The sequence below is a fragment of the Phlebotomus papatasi genome, chromosome 2 (assembly GCF_024763615.1).
Source record: "Phlebotomus papatasi isolate M1 chromosome 2, Ppap_2.1, whole genome shotgun sequence".
NCBI classification, from domain to species: domain Eukaryota; kingdom Metazoa; phylum Arthropoda; class Insecta; order Diptera; family Psychodidae; genus Phlebotomus; species Phlebotomus papatasi.
In genome coordinates this window covers 48779029-48804387 of record NC_077223.1, presented here as the reverse complement: position 1 = coordinate 48804387, position 25359 = coordinate 48779029, and the positions used below count along the sequence as shown (strand labels likewise).

The following is a 25359-nucleotide window of genomic DNA, read 5'->3' as shown; positions in this document are numbered from 1 at the left end:
TACGATTGTTCTCAAACTTTGACAAAATGTGTTTCGCCACTTCCTGATCACGAATATAAGGGTACCTCAAAGATTTTCCCAGACAATCAGTCACTCTAAGGTTTAGATATTTTGAATTTTCCAACCATAATATAATTTAAAAGGTTAAAAATTATTTATAAAAACTAAGAAACAGTTATAACCTTAAATCAGCTTGTGGTAGATGTGATTCTCTTAATATAAAGTCGGCTTATAGGCAGACTCGAGTACATACACTGAGAAAAAAAAGAGGGTGAGATTAACTTTTTTTCCTCATAACTTTAACACTTTTTAGGTGTGAAAATATATCAACATTTTCTAATGTTAATTTTACACCTTTCTAAGGGTAAAATTACCATGAAAAAGGGTAACTTTAACCCCCAATACACCTAAAAAGGGTAATATTTACACCGATTTTGGATCAATGCAGGGTAAAATTAACATTTCCGGAATGTTATTTTAACTTTTTCAGATTTCTCTCAGTGTAAGTCTGTTTAGTAAGAGCGTGGCCGGCTTACTGTGTTAACAAAATGATTCTCTTTTATTTCTTAAGTACTTTGGTATGTTGTACTACTTGACGACCACCCTGTTTGATAATGGCCTAGTCTTTTTGAGCCACATATTCCACTAAATTCACAACATTTTTCTCTAAGGGCTTCGAAATAAGACAAATTCGTCCAATTAGATCCTTGAAAATTTTACACTGTATTACCTTGAATCATGTGCTTAATATAAATCCCCACATTTCATTTTCGCACTTTAATATTGTGCAGATTTACCCCATTTTTTTCAAAATTCATTACTTAGGGTAAGTGTGCCAAATTTCGGCATAGTTGTATGCAAGCGCCAAAGTCTCAAGTTTGAAATGTAATATATTAAATAGAAATTGATTTTTTTCATTCCTTCTACTTAAGGAGTGTTGCTTAGAACCTTGTAGACAGTTTATCGTCTTTATTTACTTTAAAATTATTCTAAATACATTTTAAAACGAATAAAAATGTAGACATAGCTTAGGTGCCCTATTTCGACCTTCATTCTGTTAGTTCCTTGCTCTTCGGGAATTCTTCCAATATCTTTTTCACGTCATCTCGTTTGTCGAAGCTACATTTTTTGTTATTCTTTTGCATTGTATAATCTCTATAGAGATCTATAGATTACGTAAAATCAAAAAGTTCATGGAAATTCGAGGAACAAAAAAGATGGCCGAAATTGAAAGCTGGCCGGGATTTGGTACACTTACACTAAGTAGATAATCATTATCCAAATGAAAAAAATGTCGCAAAATAACTTTGACAAACTGGAAACAAAGTAAACCATCTATCTGTAGGGGATTCTGTAACAGTATGACAATGTCATATGACAAATTCAAATTATTTAATAAGGTAAATTTGGAAGAAGTAATCTAAAATCCAATTCATTTGAATATTTCTATTTGAATTCCTTCTTCGAGATTTATTTTACTTCATCAATAGTTTTTTTTATCTGATCTTAAATAAGAGTTAACTTATTAATTTTTTCGCATTATTTCCTAACTTTGCGGGTAATTTCAGGTAACCCATATACTACTTCACCTAAACTAAAAGACTGTATGATGCATTGTATTGCATAATAAAAGTGTCCCGTAAAATTTTAACGCGACAACTCGAGTCACTTTTCCTAGCCACTTTGCATGCAATGAATGGGTGTTTGTTACGAGTACGAATTTTGCATGCAAGGTGCCAATAAAGTAGAGCCCACCCCTCAAATATTCATTTTTAAAGTGTCGACACCAAGAATTCCATTAAAGTATAAAATAGTTGCTCCATAACCAGTGTTTCTTTTTTCTCCTCTTATTTATAATATTATTTGAGATTTTTAACAATCTTATCTACAATAAACCTAGCAAAATCAGATGAGCAATCGCTCTGAAACTTTTCCAAACACGAAAATATACGGGTGGATGAAAAGCTGTTGCAGCCGTACATACCGACTGTCTAATTTTTCAAACATAAACTCCTAAAATTAAATATAGTCGATTTGCGATTTTCTGTAAAGATTTTAAATTATATTACTATATAATTTAAAAATCATAATTTAACCAAAAAATCATATATTATATTTGGTTTATATTAAACTTTAGTAACTCTATTGGGCACTCAATGAGTCAAGCATACCATAGATAGAATGGTGTAATATGTCCCGAATTGAAATCTCCTATAAGTCGCATTTTTTCAGTTAGCTTCACTACTTGTGATTCCACAGGTATTAGGATTAAAAATCCCAACTTCGTGTAAGTATAAAAAATCGGGAGCTATTAAGCTCCAAAGAGCGGCCGGACGGACGGATAGTAATATTAAAAGGTAGCTAGTTTACTTGTTGTTAGCTTTCAATGAAAAGTGTATCAGGGCCAATCTAAATTTTTATATGCACGTGATTCACTTAATTTTGTACTTTAATTTTATTGACTAATTTCAACAAACTAGCCTAGAAAAGTTTACAAATTGGAAATTATATAATGCTATTACATAACAATGCTTTTTGATATTTTATCGCCTCATATTTTCAAGCTTTAAAAAGTGTTACTTTAAGTAGTCAGCTCTAGTGTTTCTTCAACTCGTTAAAATTGACTCAATTCATTGTACCGCACTCCAAGTATTATTTTCTCCACCATCTACATATATATCTTATTTGGCGGAGTATCTTGGTGGAGAGCTTTCACAACCCACAAGAAAATCCTTATACTAACATCCACTGAGGGATTTTTTTCTTTTGCGCCTTTTGCGGTATAACAAACACACATAAATCGTATATTGATTGACGTTGGAAGGGTTTTTCTCATCTATCCAACTGCTTTTGTTAGCCATCTTCCGGCTTGGAACCATGAAAATTGATCCATTAAGAGTGATATATAACTCTGGCAAGAGCAGCGTCTTTTCTCCTTGTGTATTTTTATACACTCATTCCTTGTCATTTTTCACAATTTCTCTCTATCTCTCTCTAGCTTTCGCTTACTCCATTGAAAATCTATCCCATCATATCCAGACACGATTGAAAGATATTTTTCTTGTTTTTAATTTTGCTCAAACTCTTCTCTTCTCAGTGTGATTTTTTCTTCTTTTCCGAACCATCATCTAAAATCTAAGGGTTGAAATCGACGAAAAGCAAAAGATAATGTGAAAAAGCATCATCACAAAATGTTTGAAAGCATTGAAAAATTTTTCCTTTTAAATTTTAACAGACAAGAAAATCTCTCAATAGTGAGGGAATTTGCCAAGAAGACTGAAGACCACTGAAGCATATAATGTCTCTTTTCTGAAGGATTAATAAATGCTTGAAAAATATTTACATGCATCCAACATCGAAACAGCTCGAGTTTTCCATGGAATCACCAGCTAGTGATATAGAGTGCATTGGGGATGTATAAGACAGGGGTAGTTTGTGATACTGTTACTTCCTTCTCAATTACTATATATACATAAATTTAAGTATCATTAAGATGAACCTTCAACAAAATAAATGGTACATATCGCTCCTTGGAAATTACAAGGGGCCAACTCAATCTGAGCCATTTTTCAGGAGACAGCATGAAAGATTAAACTTTGTATAAATAATTATCTCATTTATGTATGTTAATAAAAACAATTTAATTCTTTTCTATTTGTATGAGCATTATGACCAGCGCACAATAACTTTTGGTTGTAAACATGTTTTCAAAATTTTCCATGAGTATGAGCGAGATGACTAGATCTAGATCTCATTCACTCTCATTGAAATGTCAAAAAACATGTTTACTAAGCAAAAGTTATTGTGCGTTTGGGCATTATTATACATATCGAAACATACATATTTTTACCTTTCAAAATATGTTTTTTTATGAGTTAGCTCTTTGTCATTCTAAATTATGCTCAAATTCTCATGAAATTAGAATGACACGGGATCAACTTGCTTGAGTTAGTCCCTTGTTTCACAAAAAAAATTGAACGATAAATCTATTTTGTGCCCCTTGACTTCAAACAAAACCGCGCAAGCGATCATAAAGAGTAAAATTTTGAAAAACTTTTCTAATAACGAAATTTATTGACTCATATCATCTGAAATTTTATTAAATTCTCCGTCAGAGTGTATTAAAAACTCAAAATCGCCAAAAAGTGAGTTGGCCCCTTGTAATTTCCAAGGAGCGATATAATTTATTTGTATTTCAATATTTGTATTAAACGATAAATCATTTAAATTTTGTTATTACACTTTGTTCGTTAGAAATATCTTTGCAGGGATTTTAAAAATATCATGATATAGAATTTTAATAGACAAATTGACTTATTCTTTTATCAAAAGAAAAAAATTTCTTTTACATTCCGCTTATTAATTAAAATTAATTAAAAAAGGCTTAGCGTATTTAACTACATTTCCATCAGTTTCCCACTAAGCCGTCTCTTGATCTAAGTCGTAAGTCTGTCTATGACATAAGTCTCAGATCTTAAAGCCTTACACTCTAGAAGCAATAAAAAATGCTTTTTAAAAAAAATACTTTGCCCTTATCATTGTAAACAAAAACGTTAAAAACTTGATAATAAAATTTAATTACAAATACCATTCAAAGACTACAAATGAGTCTGTAAAAGAATCAAAAATCAATCAACTGAAAATAATACACTGTAGATCAGTTTTACATTTTACCTTGAGAAGCAAGTCACATTAATAAAATTCATTTAATAATTTAGTAAAACATTCGCCCCATTCGCCTATATCTCAAATTAAAAAAAAAACCTCACCGACTTTGAAGTGTATCAGAAAAAATAATATTTTCTCTAGGTTTAATGCCCAACGCACAATAACTTTTGTTTACTAAACATGTTTTTGACATTTCAATGAGAGTGAGTGAGATCTAGATCTAGTCATCTCGCTCATTCTCATGGTAAATTTTGAAAACATGCTTATAAACAAAAGTTATTATGCGATGGTCATAATCCTTTAAGACTAAGAGGGTCACAAATTGGGGATCAGAAAATATCATTTTTTCTGACTTATTAGAGCAAAACGGGTCCCAGTCAAAATCCCGAAAACCAAAATCCCGAAGCCAAAATCCCGAATGGGCCAAAATCCCGAATTTTTAAAGTGCCATATTTAGCTACTTCCACGATTGCACCCGCGCGACAAAGGGAAATTTTCTGTGCCTGGAAAATTATTCTACACACATTGTCCTCCATATAATTTTATCCCTTTCAGGATTTTGAACATTCGGGATTTTGTCCCTTTCAGGATTTTGGCTTTCGGGATTTTGGTTTTCGAGATTTTGGTTTTCGGGATTTCGGCTTTCGGGATTTTGGATTTCGGGATTTTGGCTGCTTTCGGTGCAAGTATAACTTTAGAAGGTCAAAGGAAAAAAAGTTTGGGACACCACCCGTGTTCCAATCGTCCTTAAAAAATAAATGACGCTTCGAGAGCATATCTGTAGGTAAAATAAATCTTGAGCTTATTTTTAAGTAACTGGAGAGAACTTCTAAATCTCTTCTAAGACAGAAGAAATGCCACTGTTAAAAATAAAAGGACCAACTTGAATCATGTTTGATTCGTTTCAAAAAGATGGATATTGATTCTTTGAATGATCACTAGTAGTTCTGGAATTTTTATACGCACATATATCACACGATAGTTTATATTTTATCATAGACTTATTACTCATATTGTATTTCTCTCATCTGAGTGAGTAAACACCTAAGATGATTTTTCATTACTTTTATTCGTTTATTCCGGAGTTAAAGAAATGTCAAAACAGGAAAGCTTTCAAAGGATCCTCGGTGATTCTGTCATATTTACCAGTTACCTATTGAAATTTAAAAAAAACTCATGTCATGATCTTTTGGTACACTATTCTGCGCCATTTAAGATCCTAAATTTGGACACCTATCCTTATAGGAGAAGATAGATTAATGAAAAAACGCCATTTTATTATATAAATAAAATAAATAAATAAATAAATCAATAACATTTCAATATTTTAACGAAACTGCCAACAAGTGTTTCCATCCCTATAGGTGTTTCTTTGACCCTTCTCTTATGGCATCTAGCTTCAGTAATGGCCAAACAAACGAAAGAACGGATGTAAAATTTGTAACATCGTTGTTGAATTATAATTCCTTTAGAGATGGGAGTGTTACAGTTACGAGGCATCAAAAATGAAGGGATTACATGCGGAGTTCGAGTAATATTCTGATTGCTCAATATGGGAATTGATTACAACACCTTGTTTGATCGATAAATTGACTTAACCTTGCATGAACTCTAGGCGGGGGTAAAAACATAGAGATAAAATAGTTAGCAGGTAAAAGCCAATTCATTGACGTCATAAATCGCTTCGCAGAGCATAGTCTCAAATTCAATTGTAAATTCAACAAAATATTCCATTCTTCTTTCCACAAATTGTTGGTAGTGGAACAAGACAGGCCCAGGACTCAGAAAGAATGTGTTCGACCTGGTACAAGTACACGTGTCCGCTTCTATATTGAATTGTGTATCTTGGCAGTGTTGTTGGTGCATGAATAATGGATTTGAATATACCCCGGTAAAATATCTATGTAAATGCATAAAACTCATCATCGGCCAGAATACATTTGAATAAACAGGAAATATAAATCGAAACGGCAACAACCCATTTACATCATTTATGGATTGAAACATGGCAAAAATGTGGAAAATGTAAAATTGAAATAGAGTGTCTATTTGAGGATTTTCAAAGCCATAGATTTCTCGTAGAAAATTTTAGCCCTTTTGACACTAAGAGCAAAATTTACAATTAAATCCTTACCGTCACCTTTAATGCAACCCAAAAGTTTTTTTCTTAATAATTCTTGAAATCCTTCTTAATAATTTTTATTAATCTAAAAAAATAGTGTTGTATGATATCATCTACAATAAGCCTCTCTAAGTTTATTATTGCTTTAAATTCACTTACAAATTTATCACTGGAAGAACATTTTATTCTAACACTGAGAAAAAAAAGAGGGTGCGATTAACTTTTTTTCGTCATAACTTTAACACTTTTTAGGTGTAAAAATATATCAACATTTTTAATGTTAAATTTATACCTTTGTAAGGGTAAAATTAATATGAAAAAGGGTAACTTTAACCCCCAATAGACCTAAAAAGGGTAATATTTACACCGATTTTGGATCAATACTGCAGGGCAAATTTAACATTTCCGGAATGTTATTTTAACTTTTTCGGATTTCTCTCAGTGAAAGCAGAGGAATTTACTATTCTAAATTGTCCCAAAATGATAATATGGTATTCGTTTTAATTTTTACATGTTGAACAGAAATTAGAGTTGAATGAAACATTTTTTTCATCAAATAAATGTGTTAACACATTTCTACCTCGTGTCCAGCACTCTTGACCTGTCTACCCAATTCACATATTGCAATAATGTCTATAATTATCTGTTGTATTCCATCAGGAATGCTCCAGGAATTTCCCAAATGACTGCTTAGACGATTCATCCACTTCTCATGGTTCTCACAACATGATTGCATCACTCGTTTAAGGGGAAAAGATATGAGTAGAGCAAAATGAATTAAGTGGCAAAAAGAGAGAGGAGACAAATAACACCATCAAGACTTGACGAAGAATTCAATAGATTTATATGTCACTAGAGACCAATAAAAGTGGATGTTGCAATTTTATTTCTACGAAACGAATAGCAGTAAAAAGAAAAGCCAAAAGAATCACTTATAATTCTGATCTATACTATAGGAACATTCAGGAAATTCTTTTATAGTCCCCAACGTAAGTCTGATCATTTTCTTCTTCCTCATATTCATCTTACATTAAAAACATGTCTTTTTGATTACCTCACAATGGCCCCAACAATTTTTCAATATTAATCTTCGATTTTCTACATCTAGAAATTTTCATTCGAAACTTCTCAGGAAACTTAGTTGATATAAATTTTTGATTATGAAGTTCTATATCTGTGACCAATTATTAACCTTAATTTTCTACTTCAAAAAAGATTTTCTTCCAGATAAGCGATAGATAATTTAAGGATTTTTTTTATCATTTTTATTACTAATAGTCCAAAGCAAGAACAGTATTATTATATTAATTCCTTTAGTTTTTGACCTTTCAAAATTTTACTTTCCACTTTTCGGGGATGTTTTTTAAATATATTTTTCGAATATTCAAATCTTCGAATAAGACACTAATCTGGCCGTTAGCATATCTCCGTAGCCCAACAGATAGACAGGAACAATTCTAATATTCAAGACATCACCTCACCTCCCATAAATCATCCTTCGTCTTACTAACATAACTTACATTTTACCCTCCCTATCCTTACCCCTCTGATTCTGTTAATCCCTTAAGAACGAAAGGTCAAAAAATGGAGGACAGAAAAAAAATTTTTTTCTGATTTTTTGGAGCACAACATAACTTTACATACCCGTAGGAAAAATTTTGTTTTTGGCACACCAGTCGGTAACCCAATCGTCTTTAAAGGGTTAACAATACGAAGATTGACTCGTCACTGAGAAAAAAGAGAGTGCGATTACCTTTTAGGTGTGATTCCTTCTAATCACACCTATTTTTCCTCAGAATTTTAACACTTTTTAGGAGTAAAAATATATCAACATTTTTAATGTTAATTTTACACCTTTTTAAGGGTAAAATTAACATGAAAAAGGGTAACTTTAACCCCCAATACACCTAAAAAGGGTAATATTTACACCGATTTTGGATCAATACTGCAGGCCAAAATTAACATTTCCGGAATGTTATTTTAACTTTTTCAGATTTCTCTCAGTGCGTGGGAGGTGAGGGGGTACCCCTCTCTATCCTATGGCAATTAGATTCAAAGATAAAATGTTTTTAAGAATCATTTTCTGGTTCTTTACCGCAATTAAATGTGTTCTGAATTTTTTTGTCGGCTTTGCGAATTTCTCAAATTACTCGTAATTTCCCTAATGGAAACTCATATTTGTAATACACTTAATATAACCTCAGCAAAAGAAATTCTTCATTGCTTATAACTTGTACAAGTACAAGTGTTTAAATCAAACAAAATTATTTCATTTTCAGTCGATATGTGCATATTTACCTTAAATATTGCATCTAAAACAAATTAAAAGATCCCAAAATGCTAAGTTTTCGAATGTTATTTTATTTTAATTCGTTGAACATCTTCTAAAAACGTCTACTCAGCTGATCATTTTCAACGGAAGACTAAAAAATCAAATTGATTTCCCAGAGGAATGGTATACACTTTTCAATCTGTTTTCACTCACTTCCTCATAAGATAGAAAAGGTGTGAAGCGTCATAGTTTTACTGAATGCTTGTGTTTCTGATATTCTCCTTATTCTATTCTCTAGAATTGATAGAACCCTGCATTTTTGTGTGCTTTTTTTTTAACAAATCCAGATTTGTTACAAAATAGAATATATCCAAAAATGCAATAGAACATAAAATTAGGGTAAAGTGATATAAGTTGGGCATAGTGTTACAAGTTGGACAATGCGCCGGTACAAGTTGGACATGGCTTTTTCTTGATAAATACAGTACAAAATTTGTTTATAAGCACAAGAAACCAAATTATAAAACTAAAGGCGTCTACACATTGGGAGCAATTTTCGTCAAAAATTGCGTTTTTGACAGAAATTTGACGTTTCCCCCTACAACGCTGCAGGGAATTTCCTTCAAAAAAGCAATTTTTGACAAAAATTTCTCCCAATGTGTAGAGGCCATAAAGCATTAAAAATATACAAATAAAATTGAAGTACTAAATTTATCAAGAAAAAAAGCCCTGTCCAACTTGTACCACTTTACCCTACTCGCTTTTGAGAAATCGTTGGTTATCATGTTTTTAGTAAGGAGAAAGTGGGTTAAAAATACAGATTAATTATACTTGTGTCAACTTATTTATGGTTTGGTAATAGCGGAACGTATCAGATAGGTAGAAACATATAATTTTCCTGAAAACATCTGATTTGCGAAGATAACAAGAAAGAATTTAGGGGAAGTGGGTATGTTTGCGACGGGGGTAGTTTGGGACAAAGTGATTTTCTATTGATTATGAGAATATAGATTAAACCACTACACTATTAATACTAATAATAAATATACTAATTAGCGGCATTGAGATGTATGTTTAGTGAATATCCTGAGTTTTGTTTTTCAGATTCTACAATCCATTCTTTAAAAATATATCAAACTAGTATGTTTTTGATGCTCAGCTTTTATCTTTGTATTTAATAATAACTATAAATAATAAATATTTGGTTTACCAACAGCTTGTAGAGTATTTTAGGATATTTTTATAAAATTTACAGATATTATACTACGTTATTTTACTGCTCGAACTTCACAGAGAGAGCAGTATTTATAATCCCTCAATTTTTTCATCCCCGAAGATTTTCATCTTCCACTCCCTCTGTCCCAAAAAAAAGTCGTACATTCTTTCATATAAAATGTACTAGCAAACGTACATCTTTTCTTCAGGATGGAAGGAGTAACTTATTATTGGATTATTAAGGACAAAAGACCAATCGAATTCTAAAAAAGAAATAAAATTGGTTGCTATTTAGAATTTTGAGGCCTTACGAAACCGGGCTAAACCTCTAGTCTGTAGGCCGCTTAAGTTTGTCTAATACGAGCTTCAGATCTTAGGCTTAGCCATATGACCCAACCAACCCCCTGGCATGTTGACCTTTTTATATGGAGCTATTTAAAGCAAATTCCTAAATTGATCTCGGACTCAGCTCACAGTGCTCCGAGGTAAAAATTTATTTAAACAAAAATTTAGTATATTTATCCCTCCATATGGAAAGGCATATTATAATACGGAAAAGCTTCTCACTTTTAAATATTTAGCATAACGATAGCGAGTGCAAAAAAATTCCCATATAAATTTAAATCGAAGTATGAGAAAGTGACTTCAAATTTCAGGAACTGCTATAATTTTTTATCAATTACGACTATTTGGAAAATATTAACTTACGATTGGATTATAAAAGATAAATGACCCATCAGATTCTCAAAAAGCAATAAAATTGCTCGATATTTAGGATTTTGAGGCCTTCGGGAATTGGGCTAAACCTCTATTCTGAAGAGGGCTTAAGGCAAAAGTCCACGAGTTCGAGCATTTCGCATAGCATACTGTGCTTTGCCACTCCTTTTTATAATAATCTGATCAAACTCTAAAAAGACATAAATTACAAACTTGCAAGAAGCATATTATTGACAGCAAATTAATATGAATTGAACTTAATTTTAATGTGCATATATGATGCCAGGATAACAATCAGAAAAAGTAATTGAAAGTGTCTGGAAATAGTTGGGCTCTGTCATCGGAACTGGGAAAATCCAACCCCGGAGTTTCAGTGTGCATTAATTATCATGGCTGGAAAAACAAGCTTTCCGCTGGGAAAACTTCAATGAGTATATTTGCTTTGTATGACAAAGCGTGGATGATAAGTTTTACATTGTTTTGTCATTTTGTCCTTTCGTCTTATGTAGGGAGAAGCTCATTGCACAACCCTACAGTAGAATTTTTATGGTGGGTAAAATATATAATATTTTTTTTCAACTTTCACACCCACCCTTTTGAGTTGGGTGTTGTGGTTGTGAGACAAGAGACACCCCGATTCACCCTCATGAGCAAACTACAAAGCCACAAACTTGGCGACGGACTGGAGAAAAGTGCTAACAATAGCAAATGTACAACAAGTTGTTCAAAAGTGAGGACAAGACACTTCTCACATTTTTTCCCTTGTTCACTTCACTACATTCCATTTTTCTACCCCACACACCTTAGCATTTTCTGACACGACAATTAAAATTTCTTTAATCATTACAAAATATTACAGTTCATTTTTTATTTAGAAAGAGAAAAATTATAAGTAACCTTTCATCAAAAATCATCCCTTTCCTAATAGGGAGAAGTGTGGTACCTTTGAAATTAGGATTTTACACTTAGTTTTAAACAAAATTGAGCCTCATGCCCTAGACACACTTATGCCTTAAACCGAGAGACGACTTAGTGAAAAATTATGGAAATGTAGTTTAACCATTATTTCTAATAAAATTACACCAAGCCGTCTCTAGGGTAATCCTCAGGTCTGTCAAAGCCCTTATCATGATATAATTTAGTGGCACAAACAGACTAAGAAGCTAAATTACATTATGATATGGCTGAATTACATTTAAAAATAGAAGAAAATACCAATCCAAAGGTGCCCCACTTTCCCCTAAGCTTACAATGTTACCTGAGAATGTAATATACAATTCCAAGTTCTGTCAACAAGGCAAAATCGTAAATTTTTTCATCTTCCCAAATATTTCTCAATCGTTAAGAATATATCCGGTTAATTGATAACTTAGTAATAAATGTTTTTCAGATATTAATTATAGGATCTTCTTCTTAATTTTGAAAGAAAGAATGAATCGTTAAAAATTGAATATGAATCAGTAAACAAAGAAAATAACTAAATGTAACAGGCTGAACTCTCTCATTCACTATTGTCTACTAAACAATTTCTTTCTAAGCGACCAATAAGTCGTGAATTTGAGCATTTGTGAAAGAGTTGGAACTCTTCGTCATCCCTGGTATTCACCATGATCACATATCAGAGTCATGGAAATCAACAGCTCTATATTACCTATAGCTATCAAAAATCTTCTTTACGCGCGTCAACTCAACGGATTTCAAAAATATTTTTATACTCGTTTCAAGAAAATATGTTGTTCTCGTCACTGAAAATTCTTGAGTTTTATCGGACGGGTGACATAAGATGAGCAAAATAGGAAAACTATCTTCCAATTTTCAATATTTTACTATGGAAAATCTTAAGATTGTAATGAGAAAATGTAATACAAATTTCACTTAAACTTTCCAGGACCAATGGTTTTTTTTCACACTCTTTCAGTACATATTCCTAATCACGCACTTACCTATTCTTACTTCATACTTAGCTTACTCAAAGGCTTCAAAGCTTTTGCACACGATTTTCTATATAAAAGCGTTTGGGAAACTCTATTTATTTTATTACACAAGTACCTTTTGAGTAGCTTTTAGAAAAGGAGTTAACTCAAAATGCAAATTAACATATTTATAATTTAGTTTAATAACAACCAAGAATTTGTGCTTTTAGATAAAAAGGATGCAATGATTGTATAATATGGAACAGTCACATCGACACGGTCAACGTGTGATTCAAGAATTTTAGTTATAATTTTTATGTAATTTAGAATATACTGAACGACTAGAAGCTCTTTATTGAATAGTAAAAAAAAATAACTGAAATATATATCGGTGCACTGAAATACATATCGTTCAAAAAATTATCGTATGTTGATTTAGAACACATATTTAAGCACCTGATTAGCTGATACACTTTAGTAATTTATATATTGTTACAACACTAGTTTTAACATTAACACATTAATATTCGATTATTAGCCTTCGTGGCCTTTGTAGAATATAATTATCTCTTTATAGAAGATGTCCCCTACCAAATAAGAAGCAATCCATGCCATTTCTAATTTGGGAGAAGGCAAAAGAAGGATAATTATTCATGTCTTTCTCTGTGAACGAGTATAAATTTTTTATCAGGTATTGCATTACATGAAGGAAAATCAATCACGGCCAATTGATCATGTAACATGAAGATAGAAAAAAAGAAAACCATGTCACTAATTTTCCATTTCAATCGACACACACAAATACTAGTAAAAAGACGCTAGAAAATTGTATGAAGAAAAGAGATAAACAGAACTTCCACATAGAAAAAGAAAATCGATCTCTTTTAGAGACAAAACATTTGTTTTCTTTATTTGTCTAAACAAAATAATTTCCAACAACTGACATGTGAGAGATATTTTTTAATAATAAATTAAATCAATAATTTATTACCTAGCAGTCGTAGAAGAGGAGAATCCGGTTATAAAATGTTTTTTTGTTCAACTACTCCATCGTAACTTGTTGATTTCCAAGTAAGGTAAATGTGAGTGAAAATAATCTTTCTTTTTCTTTATTCTGTCTTTCTCTACGGAAAGAAAAACAATAATAAGTCCTAATAAGTGTATGATAGCTCAGAGAATTTTCAGGTAATCTCGAAATTCGTACAAGTTCGTTTATAAGTTGATTTTTGATAACAAAAGCGCACGTATCAAACTGACAAAACTGACAAACTGGACTTCGGTATTCAAACTATTTAAAATAGAAAATAACCAGTGATAAGCTCAGGTAGGCTTATAATAGCTAAGATTCTTTACAGGCAACCTCAGAGAACTTGCAAGTTGGGGTGATTGTAACTCGGAATGCGTGAAAATTCGATTTTGAGTTAAATTTTGGGGGTAAAGAATTACATCGAGCCAATGTCATCCGTTTCCTGCCAAGTTTTCAAAATTGAACTCACTATCGAATTTTCAAGTATTTCGATTTCGAGTTCACTTATTCCATTAACACTTCTCAGTTTTTTACAAATTACATTTTTCAAAAATCAATAAATGAATGAAATTCAACAAAAAAATCATCGAAATAAATGCTTTAGGCTAGGCCAATTTAAATCAAGGTACGTAGACCTTATCAATTCACACAACAAATCATAACATTGCTCTATCAGGTACGACGCATCAGGAGGGGAAGTGATTTTATGACGTCAATATCAATCGAGAATATACTCCTTCCTCGAAGTCCAATAGATCTTCGAATCTGCTCAGTTGATCAGAAATTCATTAGACGGTGGAAGTCTTCTTTCCGGCAGAAATTATCGGCAAATAGGAGATTTTCATATGCTTATTTCTCACAGAATTTGCTTTATCGCAGCTCCAACTTTTGAATCTTCCTGTTGGGGTGGACCTGAAGGACTACCACCTGCTTGCTCATGATCCTGGACTTGCTGAATTGGCTGTTGATTGTGGAGACTCACAGTCGCAACACATTAGCCACTTTTCAGTGGATTTCCTGAACAAAAAAAAAACATTGATCACTTGATGGTTTCGGTCTTTTCCACTCTTTACAACTTACCTTTATCGTTTAATATCCTGATGGAAGCCATTCCTGCACAAAATTTCCACCATTTTGCACATTTTATTCACGAACAGAAAAAATAGCTTAGCAAGTCAACTGACGACAAATGGAACAATTGCTACACTGTAAATTCTCGATTGATATTGACGTCATAAGATCACTTCCCCTCCCGATGCGTCGTACCTTATAGAGCAATGTTATGATTTGTTGTGTGAATTGATAAGGTCTACGTACCTTGAATTTAAATCTATTTTTGTGCATCAAGACAATCTGAATCACATTAAAATTTTAATGTGCAGTAGGTGTTATAATCTTCTGGGGGTTTTAGGGAGTACAAGTGAAGCTTATCTCCTGTTCAAACAGTCATTATTTTAGCCCGTATCGTATGCGGTATGTGGTGTGTACATGTACATGATCCATAACTATCTAAAAACATTCCTAAATAGTTTAAGACTAATTGAAAGAAATCGAGTTTCACATTGGATCACAGAAGCAGAAATTGTAAGAAATCTCTTTTGTTTCATGAATTTTTAATGGCCCCAGAGAGAAATATTTGCTCAAATTTCACAGTCGAAGAAGATCTCCAATTGTCGACATTTCAGTCCTAATATAGCAATAAGTTTTGGCACGAGGTATTCCCACACGATATGTTCCGGGGAAGAAATAGGATGCTATTAAATAACAATGATATAAGCTTCTCACTCAATTTGCTACATAAATATTTATTTTCTTTCTTAGCATCGGGGTCCAGAAAATTCAAAAGAGTTTAACATAAAGAGATCTAACAAAAGAAATTCCATTTGTTTCACCACAATAAATATTTCGCTACTACTATACCGCCAAACTACAATGTTCATTCAGAGAAATAGCTCAATTGTCTCTGTGTGTCGGTAACGTCATCATAGCCCGCCAGGAAGGTTCTAGTGTTATCATGGTAGAATTTATACATCATCCTCTAGCTCTAGAGACTATTTAATATGCTTAGCATGCTAATTACATTGTTTGGCATAAATCGTATACAGAATATTAAAATGTTTAACCTCACTCTGAAAAATCAGAATTAATACGAATTTCTAATACGAATATATATAATATATATAATACGAAAAATACGAATATATATATATATATATATATATATATATATATACATACCCGGATAAAGCACATAATATGTAATATTGTTGTTACGCGAAATGTTCGCAAAACATCCCCAGAAGCGAACCGCAAAGAAACTCGTCGAGAATGCGAGAAAATACAGTTAAATAACGCATTTGCATCTAAGGCAATAGTTCATGCGAGCTACCTATATGCCAGCGATAGACATTCAATCAGAAGTAGGGGAAGGTTTTAAAGGTTCGTATTAAAAAAGGAGTCCAAGATTTAAGATTTTTATTGAATGCCACACACACCGAATTAATTATATCACTATATCAAAAAAATCTCTTACTTATTGGGTTCATAATTCTGCCTCACAAAATTCCTGGAAGTCCTTGGATTTTCCTCTACAGGAAAAAGAAAATGTAGCGGCATTTTTTACGAAGGTGCCCTGGTTAACTCAGCTTCGTACCACTTTTTCCCACACTTGCACACTTGCAGTGTGCAAAAATGCATAAAATATGACACATCAGAATTGCGATTTCAGGCCCATTTTTTATTTTTGCCATTTGGATCCAGGAAAAAAAGGCCTAGGCTTCCAAGTTTGTCAGAAAATGTGAGATGTAGGACTAGCTTTTAGATTATATGTCCATGGATGAATTTCATTTAGTAACTTGGAAAAAAATCAACTTTTACGAAGCTGCAACATTACGAAGGTGCAAAACCTTCCCCTACAAAGCGACTCTCCTCCGCCACTTTAACGAATGACAGTTAGGGTAAAGTGGTACAAGTTGGACCAGGGGCATGACATTTCCTATGTTTCCCATATCTTAAAAGCGAACCGAAAAAACTTTTGGGTTTATTAGCTGTTTTCTGTCAGTGTATAATGAATAAGCAAAAAATATAAATACAAAATAAAAGCAAACTTAATATTGAATAGACAACCGAAAACTACAAAATGGCAACCTACATAGTTTTGGAGATATCTTGTGAAAGTGTACGAAAACAGGGAAAAATTTACACTAAAATCGGTCTAATTTTTCAGAGCTAATGTCACCCCCCTGAGTTGGACACAATGGTACAATTTGGACAGGGCTTTTTTTCTTGATAAATTAAGTACTTCATTTTTATTTGTATATTTTTAATGCTTTAGTTTTATAATTTGGTTCCTTGTGCTTGAAAACAAATTTTGCACTGTATTTATCAAGAAAAAAGCCATGTCCAACTTGTAACACTATGTCCAACTTATATCACTTTACCCTATTGTGTTTAGCAATACTTTGGAATTGGACTAAAGCCGTAGGCGTAGGTAGTTCACATTCACAACCCTTAGAGAAGTGACGAAACCTTTACCCCTTCCTGAGTACCGTACCGAGTACTGTACACGTACTTGAGCTGTGTGGACGTGGACACAACCATTGCCACCGAAAATACCAGAAAAACACTGGGGCACATCGGGCACAAAGTATAGTTTTATTTTGAGCAAAATTTTAAATAAATATTTCTCAATTATTGGTATATAAGGTATATAAGTCTAGAGCCAACTAACCGCAGTATACTTTGGAAAAATGTTCTTCCTGACAAGAAATCAAAGAGTCAAGAAATGTGTAGAGAATATAAGCTGTATGCTAATCAAGTGAAGTGACACTCTGGTACAAAATGCAGATTACGGTCCCTTATCGTCTGATCAAAATTAATTAGGAGTCACGATTATGGCACGGTTGTCGCAATCCCTCTCGAGATTTTCCCCACATACCCCCAAGTGAGACTGGGGCTTGAAAGACAAGAGATAGGAAGGAGACGAATAAGTGACTCCCACAATCACATTCTCCGCGATGGGTGTATTAAAGTCAGTTTACGGCATCATATTTTACTCCCAAGCACCATGCACGGCATTTTCGCATGAAGGGGTGGACTCTGCAGAGGAGACAAATTATAATTTATGTTGATTGTTAGTGTTGGATAATGTAATAATGCTCTCTCACTCTCACACCAGGAAGGTTGTTGCTGTTCAGGACATGACACACACACACACATACACAAACAATTTGCTTGAGAGTCCATTACTTATGCGACAAAAAGCAGAGAACCTATCCTTCGCCAATATCGATACTTCGATTCCTAATACACCATCTCGAATTTGAAAAGATTAGCCAGATTTATGGGACCTAAGTCCGATAACTGATTTTTATAAAAAGCCATGGACATCACGGATACATAATAAAGTCAGTTCAGTTCTTCACCTTCCGACCTCGCCCCTTTTTCTTTTCGTTACGGCGTTATCACACTTGCACATTAAAATTTTAATGTGATTCACATTAATTGTCGCTTGTGAGCATCCAAATATGTTATTTGTGTCTTTGAGTCACTTAATATTTGGGGTTTTTCTATTTATTGATAAAGAAGTGGATTTGGCCTGCAAAAATAAGTTTAAATTTACCTAAAGCATAAATATTCTTCACATTAAAAAATTAAAGAGAAAATCACATTAATTTTTCGTATTAATGCTATAAATCAATTTATATCAAATTTTGCGGGCCAAGTCTACCTTTTTATCAAAAAATATATCAAATTTTGAATATAAAATGATTCAAACACACAAATTACACATTTGGACTCTCACCAGCGACAATTAATGTGAATCATATTAAAATTTTAATGTGCAAGTGTGATAACACAGTTACACAAGAGGTGGTTCAGAGGTTCTTTGAAATCTTTATTTGTGATTTAGTTGTAGAGTAGATGCTCTCTAAAAGATGATAAAGAACTTTCTTATTTTACTCTTTATGCAAAATAAGGTCATATATTTGCAATTTGTATTTTTAAATGAGACAGAGAAGTATATTTTTGATATTTTTATATTTAAGCAGGATTCTGCTGCGCGTATTACGGAATGCAAGAAACATTGAACCCATATGAGTTGCCTGAATACATGTTCCAGCAAATATTCAATGTTATCTCAATATTGGTATTGGATTTAATTGAACAGCTAAAGCCCTGAAATTCAATGAATATTTTCGAGTCTCGAGAAGGGTTTGATAGTCGATTGGCAGACAAATTTATCAAATTTCGAACAACTCAAAATGAAACGAGATCTATCTATTCAGAATTCCAGAAATAATTTGAATTGAGCATTATATCAGTGGAAATAGATCAAATCGACTGTACGCATATCGCAGTCCGTGCTCCTTCCAAAGTTGACAGAGCATTTTCTCAATGACTTCATGGTGTTCAATCCTTTCCGTGCTCTTTTTTTGTTTTGGGAATATAATTTATTCGATTATAAATTAAACAATAAACGTGTCAAAAGTGAAGTTTTGTTGTGCGCTTTCGATATGTTTTAAAGTATTTAATATTGCAGGCTATATAGGGTGGAAGGAGCACCTATCGGCAGTTTAAGAGATCGTATCGTGACCTATTGGTATTCTATGTTGTACCATTTGGGATATAAAATTTGAACATCTATCCATATAGAAAAGAGAATATTAATGAAAAACGTAATAATTACTGCACTGAGAGAAATCCGAAAAAGTTAAAATAACATTCCGGAAATGTTAATTTTACCCTGCAGTATTGATCCAAAATCGGTGTAAATATTATGCTTTTCAGGTTTATTAGGGGTTAAAGTTACCCTTTTTAATGTTATTTTTATCCTTAAAAAGGTGTAAAATTAACATTAGAAAATGTTGATATATTTTTACACCTAAAAATGTTAAAGTTATGAGGAAAAAAGTTAATCGCACCCCCGTTCTTTTCTCAGTGTTGCACTTTATTAGACACATTATTTAATTTTAAATATTTTCACGAAATTGCCAATAGTTTTTGTCTGCCGTGCAGGTGTTCCTTCGACCCTACCATGATTCTATTCTTCATCTGTCATATATAATAGAAAAGACATTTATTAAGGTTTTTCCTAGAAAATTCACTTAAAATAGAACCTCTACTACTAAACATCCGGTTTCGCTAACAATAGTGACAAATTCCCAATGACGGTTAGAATATTGAAAACTTTATTTACATTTTTTTCTTATTTTTTAATTTTGAATCTTTATCCTTATTTATTTTATTTAAATTTATTTAAAGAATTATGTCCGGTTTACTAAAACTCACTAAAAGTGTCCATTTCAATGCGTAAAATAAAGACTGATTTGTACATAATATTTCTCATAGACATGTTTTATCTTTCTTTTTACAGATGTGTACTCAAGAACAATCCCCAATTCATAGCACACAACTTCCATTCCAACCCCATTCAGTGTCAATTTTATTTGAAAGAAACGGAAAATTCAAGTTGAAGTTATATGAAAAAGTTATTAAAATCCGAACCATCTTTTCCCATGAAATGAAACTATTCAAACTTTTATCAAATTTCTCTGATGTACTATGATAGATTGTATGGAAAAGTTATAAGTTCTCAATTCGTCCAGCATTCTTCCTCCAACACCCAGCACTTTTTCCTGGCCCAACTTTATACAAAGTTATTTGATTTTTATGTCCTACGATACATAAGTTACAAGAATTTAACAATAAATCAACCTGATTTATATGTATGTCTACAAATTTTTGAGAGTCTCCCCAAGTAGACGATCCAAATAGAATTTTGATATAGAACTATTCAATGTTTCTATTCCAAAAAATCGTACTTCCATATTATATAAATAACAACAAGAAAATCCGATGAGGGTATAATAGTTCTCTATATAAAACTATTCTAAATTTCCTATCAATTAGGGCACTCCATATACATAATTCTTTGAGTTAAGTATATTCTGCGTGATTTACCCAATAAACAATTATCAAAAAGAAAATATATCGTTTTTTATCTCAGATATGAAAGCTTTCTCATGTTATGAGAGTTTATTGCGTAAAGACTTTTTCTTTTTTTTTGAGGCAGTGTCACGTTTCCCATTCCCACCGATTGTTCTTAGGTCTTTTACCCCTTGGAAGCAACTTTTTGGAAAAATAAGAAAAATGTCAAAATGGCAATTTTTGACGAAAATTACTTCCAATACGTAGAGGCCTTTAGAATCGATGTATATAAAATTGACCATTCGCGGTGCGACTTTTCGTTTTATATTCTGAGCTGTCGAAATAATATAATAATAATAATTATATATCCCTATACGACGGAATTGGATTATAGATTTTGAGGCTTTCCGACTGGCGTTGGACAACTAGGCTCAGAAGAGCCCTATGTGTTCTCCTTTTTCCATTATTCTAATATCATAATTCTATTCTACTATTAATTAGAAAAGTTAAGTTCCTCATATTCGATTTGTAAACACACTGAGAGAAATCCGAAAAAGTTAAAATAACAGTCCGGCAATGTTAATTTTACACTGCAGTATTGATCCAAAATCGGTGTAAATATTACCCTTTTTAGGTGTATTGGGGGTTAAAGTTACCCATTTTCATGTTAGTTTTACCCTTAAAAAGGTGTAAAATTAACGTTAAAAAATGTTGATATATTTTTACACCTAAAAAGTGTTAAAGTTATGAGGAAAAAAAGTTAATCGCACCCTCTTTTTTTTCTCAGTGTAGGAACCATTCTTCTTCATTGCACATTGCAATTAATATTCTTCGCTCATGATATTATTATACAGTGCCCGCTTTGTTATTCGGATGATTGGGAGACAATATGACAGATGTCCGCTTCGTAATACGAATGGATTTATTGAATTTGTTCAACATCTCGAAAATATAATACATGTTTTTTTTGTAGAATTAGAATAAAAGTTTTAAAGAAGATTAAAAAGACATAAAACATCAGGATAATTCATTTTCATTGCTGACAGACATGCATACATAACCGCAAAATTTTTAAATGTAACCCTTGATATCTCGTCCGGATTACGGCGATCCGGATTAGAGAGCGGGCACTGTACTACGAACTGTGGTAAAAAATATTTTATTTATTTATTTTTGATGTTCCGAGTTTTTGTTGTCATTTTGCTCATTGTTAATGCCCAGCGCACAATAACTTTTGTTTACAAACACGTTTTCAAAATTTCTTATGAGAGTGAGCGAGATAACTAGACCACGGTTTCATTCACTCTCATAGGAAAGTAAAAAACATGTTTACAAAACAAAAGTTATTGTGCGCTGGGCATAAGTTTACAATCTTTGAGTAATGTGTATGATAATATGTCCCTTCAGACGGTTCAATCACTTGCACTAGCAGAAACTCGTACTCACAATTGTAACAGTCGTGTCGGTCAGAGATCACACCGTCCACGAATTGAACACTCTTACCAATTGCACCACGGGCCCCTGGTAAAAGAATAACAATATCGGTAACATTTTGATTCTGAAAATTTTGATTAAAATATGCTTTAAAAATGGGAGTTCTGGTGGAATGCCTTAAAATTGTAATTTTACCAGAAATTTACAAAAAGACCTCAAATATAATCCTAACAACTTCTGTCCTCTTTCTCTATTGTAAGTTTTTCACTTGAAAAGTTGATAACAATGTAATGGTGTGTAATATAATGTAAGTAGGATGGGTATTAAAGGCATCATCATAGTTTTTTTTTCTTTTGGGATGTCCTGGTCCTGGAAATTTTATCCTTTTCGAAAGAACGAGGTGCGAGAGCAATAAGCTACTATAAACGTGGCAAAAAAGTAACTCAAAAATTTCTGTCTTTTGCTAATCGAGTATGTATGTTCTCACCATTTCCTCGGGAAAACGAATATAATTTTCATACATGGAATTTTCTCTAAGGCTGCTTGTCTGAATTATTTAAGATAAAGGAAATATGCACACACCTTCCTTCATACTACTGTTAAAAAAAAAAGAAGAAAGAGACCTTCCAACCACATGAAAGACGTATAAAAGCGAGTCTCCCATGCTAAAACAAAAATGAAATGAAGAGGGAAAGTTGACGGAGGGAAGGTTCCGCCCGAGGTGAACACATATTCATCAATATTAAACACATTAAAGTAGATTAAAATGTTTCCACGATGCGATGCCACCATAAATATGCAAATGTTTTGTAATTTCCGTGAAAAATTAAAGAATATCATTGCTGCGAAGAAAAATGAGAATTACGTACCGCCATAATTCACTCGTCTGGGAAATTTTCCACCTTCTTGGAAAGAAGATGGTATACCTGCCTTCTATTAGTTTCTAAGACATAAGACTTCACCGTAAAAAAAAAAGATGCCATGAAATTAATTTTTGTAGCTCAAATTCGTATTCTAATAAATCATCACCCTCTTTCTCAATTTGCAGGTATATCCTCCGTAGAATCTATTCGTGGTCGAACAGATCGCAGTGTTACAGTGATAACAGCAACTCCAAAACATCAATCCATTCCTACATCGGTAGTCGTCCAGCCAACATCAAGAAGTCTTCGATTGGCAGAGCCTGTTATTGTTTACACACCACCAGTCAGGGTAGAACAGGTGCCAGAAATTAGTCCACTTTTCAAAGATCGCAGTATCGAAGAGACAGAAGCGGCACATGATCTCCTTTCCCTGTCACAAAGTCTACCACCACTCCCGGCACCATGTGTAGTTACAATTCTCCATCCTGATCCCAATTTCCATCCTACATCACCCATTATGCACGAGATCAAAACCAATGCAGCTCAACGCCCAGTGTCACCAAGACCTCGTGGAGTCACATCGCCCGTCCCTGTGGTGCAAGTGTACGAACTGGCACCAGCTCAGAATGTAGCTCCATTAACACCACCAACATCAGAACATAGTTCAGATGCAGAACTGGGAGCATCGTCGGACTCGTCCTCAGTTAGTTTCTGCGGCGGGCGACCACGTCGCCAATCTACAACCCAAAAAGCTACATCTGCCGCCTCCGAGGTCTATACGTATGATGATCTAATGGTTAGTGATGGGCGATCAAAGAACAAGCGGCGGGAGGCCGCAAAAGCTGCCGCTGCCGCCGAAGCGGCTGACATTTCACGAAAAAATAAATATCGTTGCCCCGAATGTGGCAAGCAGTACGCCACATCGAGCAATCTTAGCCGCCATAAGCAGACCCATCGCAGCCTAGACTCACAGTCCGCCAAAAAGTGTCATACATGTGGCAAGGCGTATGTTTCAATGCCGGCTCTAGCAATGCACGTGCTCACACATAAGCTTTCTCATAGTTGTGGCGTCTGCGGAAAGCTTTTTTCACGGCCGTGGCTGTTGCAGGGTCATCTACGTTCCCATACTGGAGAGAAACCCTACGGTTGCGCCCATTGTGGCAAAGCCTTTGCTGACCGTTCCAACCTCCGAGCTCATATGCAGACTCATTCAGCTGATAAGAACTTCGAATGCTCACGATGCCATAAGACCTTCGCACTGAAGTCTTACCTAAACAAACATCTCGAGTCTGCATGTTTCAAAGAGGATAACAGGGAGGAAATGCGTACCACACAAGAAGATGATGATGATTCAGATGATGAATTCATCATTGTCACGTAAGAAATACTCTAGTCACTTCTTTTCCAAACCATTTTTTTCACAGTAGGGTTCAGAAGTGCTTTTTTTATTCAAAGTAAAAATATTTTATTTGAAATATGTAGATTGTGCCATGCCATATCTAATTGATAATGCTCACTGAAAGATTTCAAAAATTTGAAAATAATCTCCTCAATTCTCAGATAAACCCATAAACTTAAATTATATCAAATTTCTTTACAACTTAACTTAATATTTAACATATTCCACAACAAATAATTTGATATGTTTAATGTCAAACGTATCTTTAAGTTGTCTTTGAATTTAAAGTTACTTTAGAGAGGATCTCTGAAACATTATTCAAAATTGTGTGAGGCGTACACTTACAATATACGAAGTATTTAACTTTCCTTTATCTTAGAATTGGGGGCAATATTTGAGTAAAACGAAAATTGGCATTCTAATGACCAGAGCACAATAAGTTTTATTTGTAAACATGCTTTCAAAATTTTCTGTGAGAGTGAGCGAGATGACTAGATCTAGATTTCATTCACTCTCACTGAAATATCAAAAACATAATTACAAAACAAAAGTTATTGTGCGTTGGGCATAAATCTGAAAAGAGTAAACAAACACGTTACAAATTATTTTAGATACAAACTGGTTCCCATATTTTTTTTTGTTTTTCAATTTTTACCCTAATGCCCAACGCACAATAACTTTTGTTTTGTAAACATGTTTTTGACATTTCAGTGAGAGTGAATGAAAGCGAGATCTAGTCATCTCACTCTCTCTCTCATATGAAATTTTGAAAACATATTTACAAACAAAATTTATTGTG

General features: G+C 33.2%; 1 protein-coding gene across 1 annotated transcript in view; it reads left to right on the top strand.

The window, feature by feature from the left end:
• Positions 1-24589, top strand: part of LOC129801444 (zinc finger protein 358-like) — a 30090-nt gene extending 5501 nt beyond the window's left edge. Inside the window, exon 2 of the mRNA XM_055846501.1 lies at positions 23347-24589. Coding sequence (XP_055702476.1) covers positions 23347-24542 — 1196 coding nt within the window. The 3' untranslated portion in view covers positions 24543-24589. The remainder of the gene's footprint in view (positions 1-23346) is intronic.
• The last annotated feature ends 770 nt before the right edge of the window (positions 24590-25359 follow it).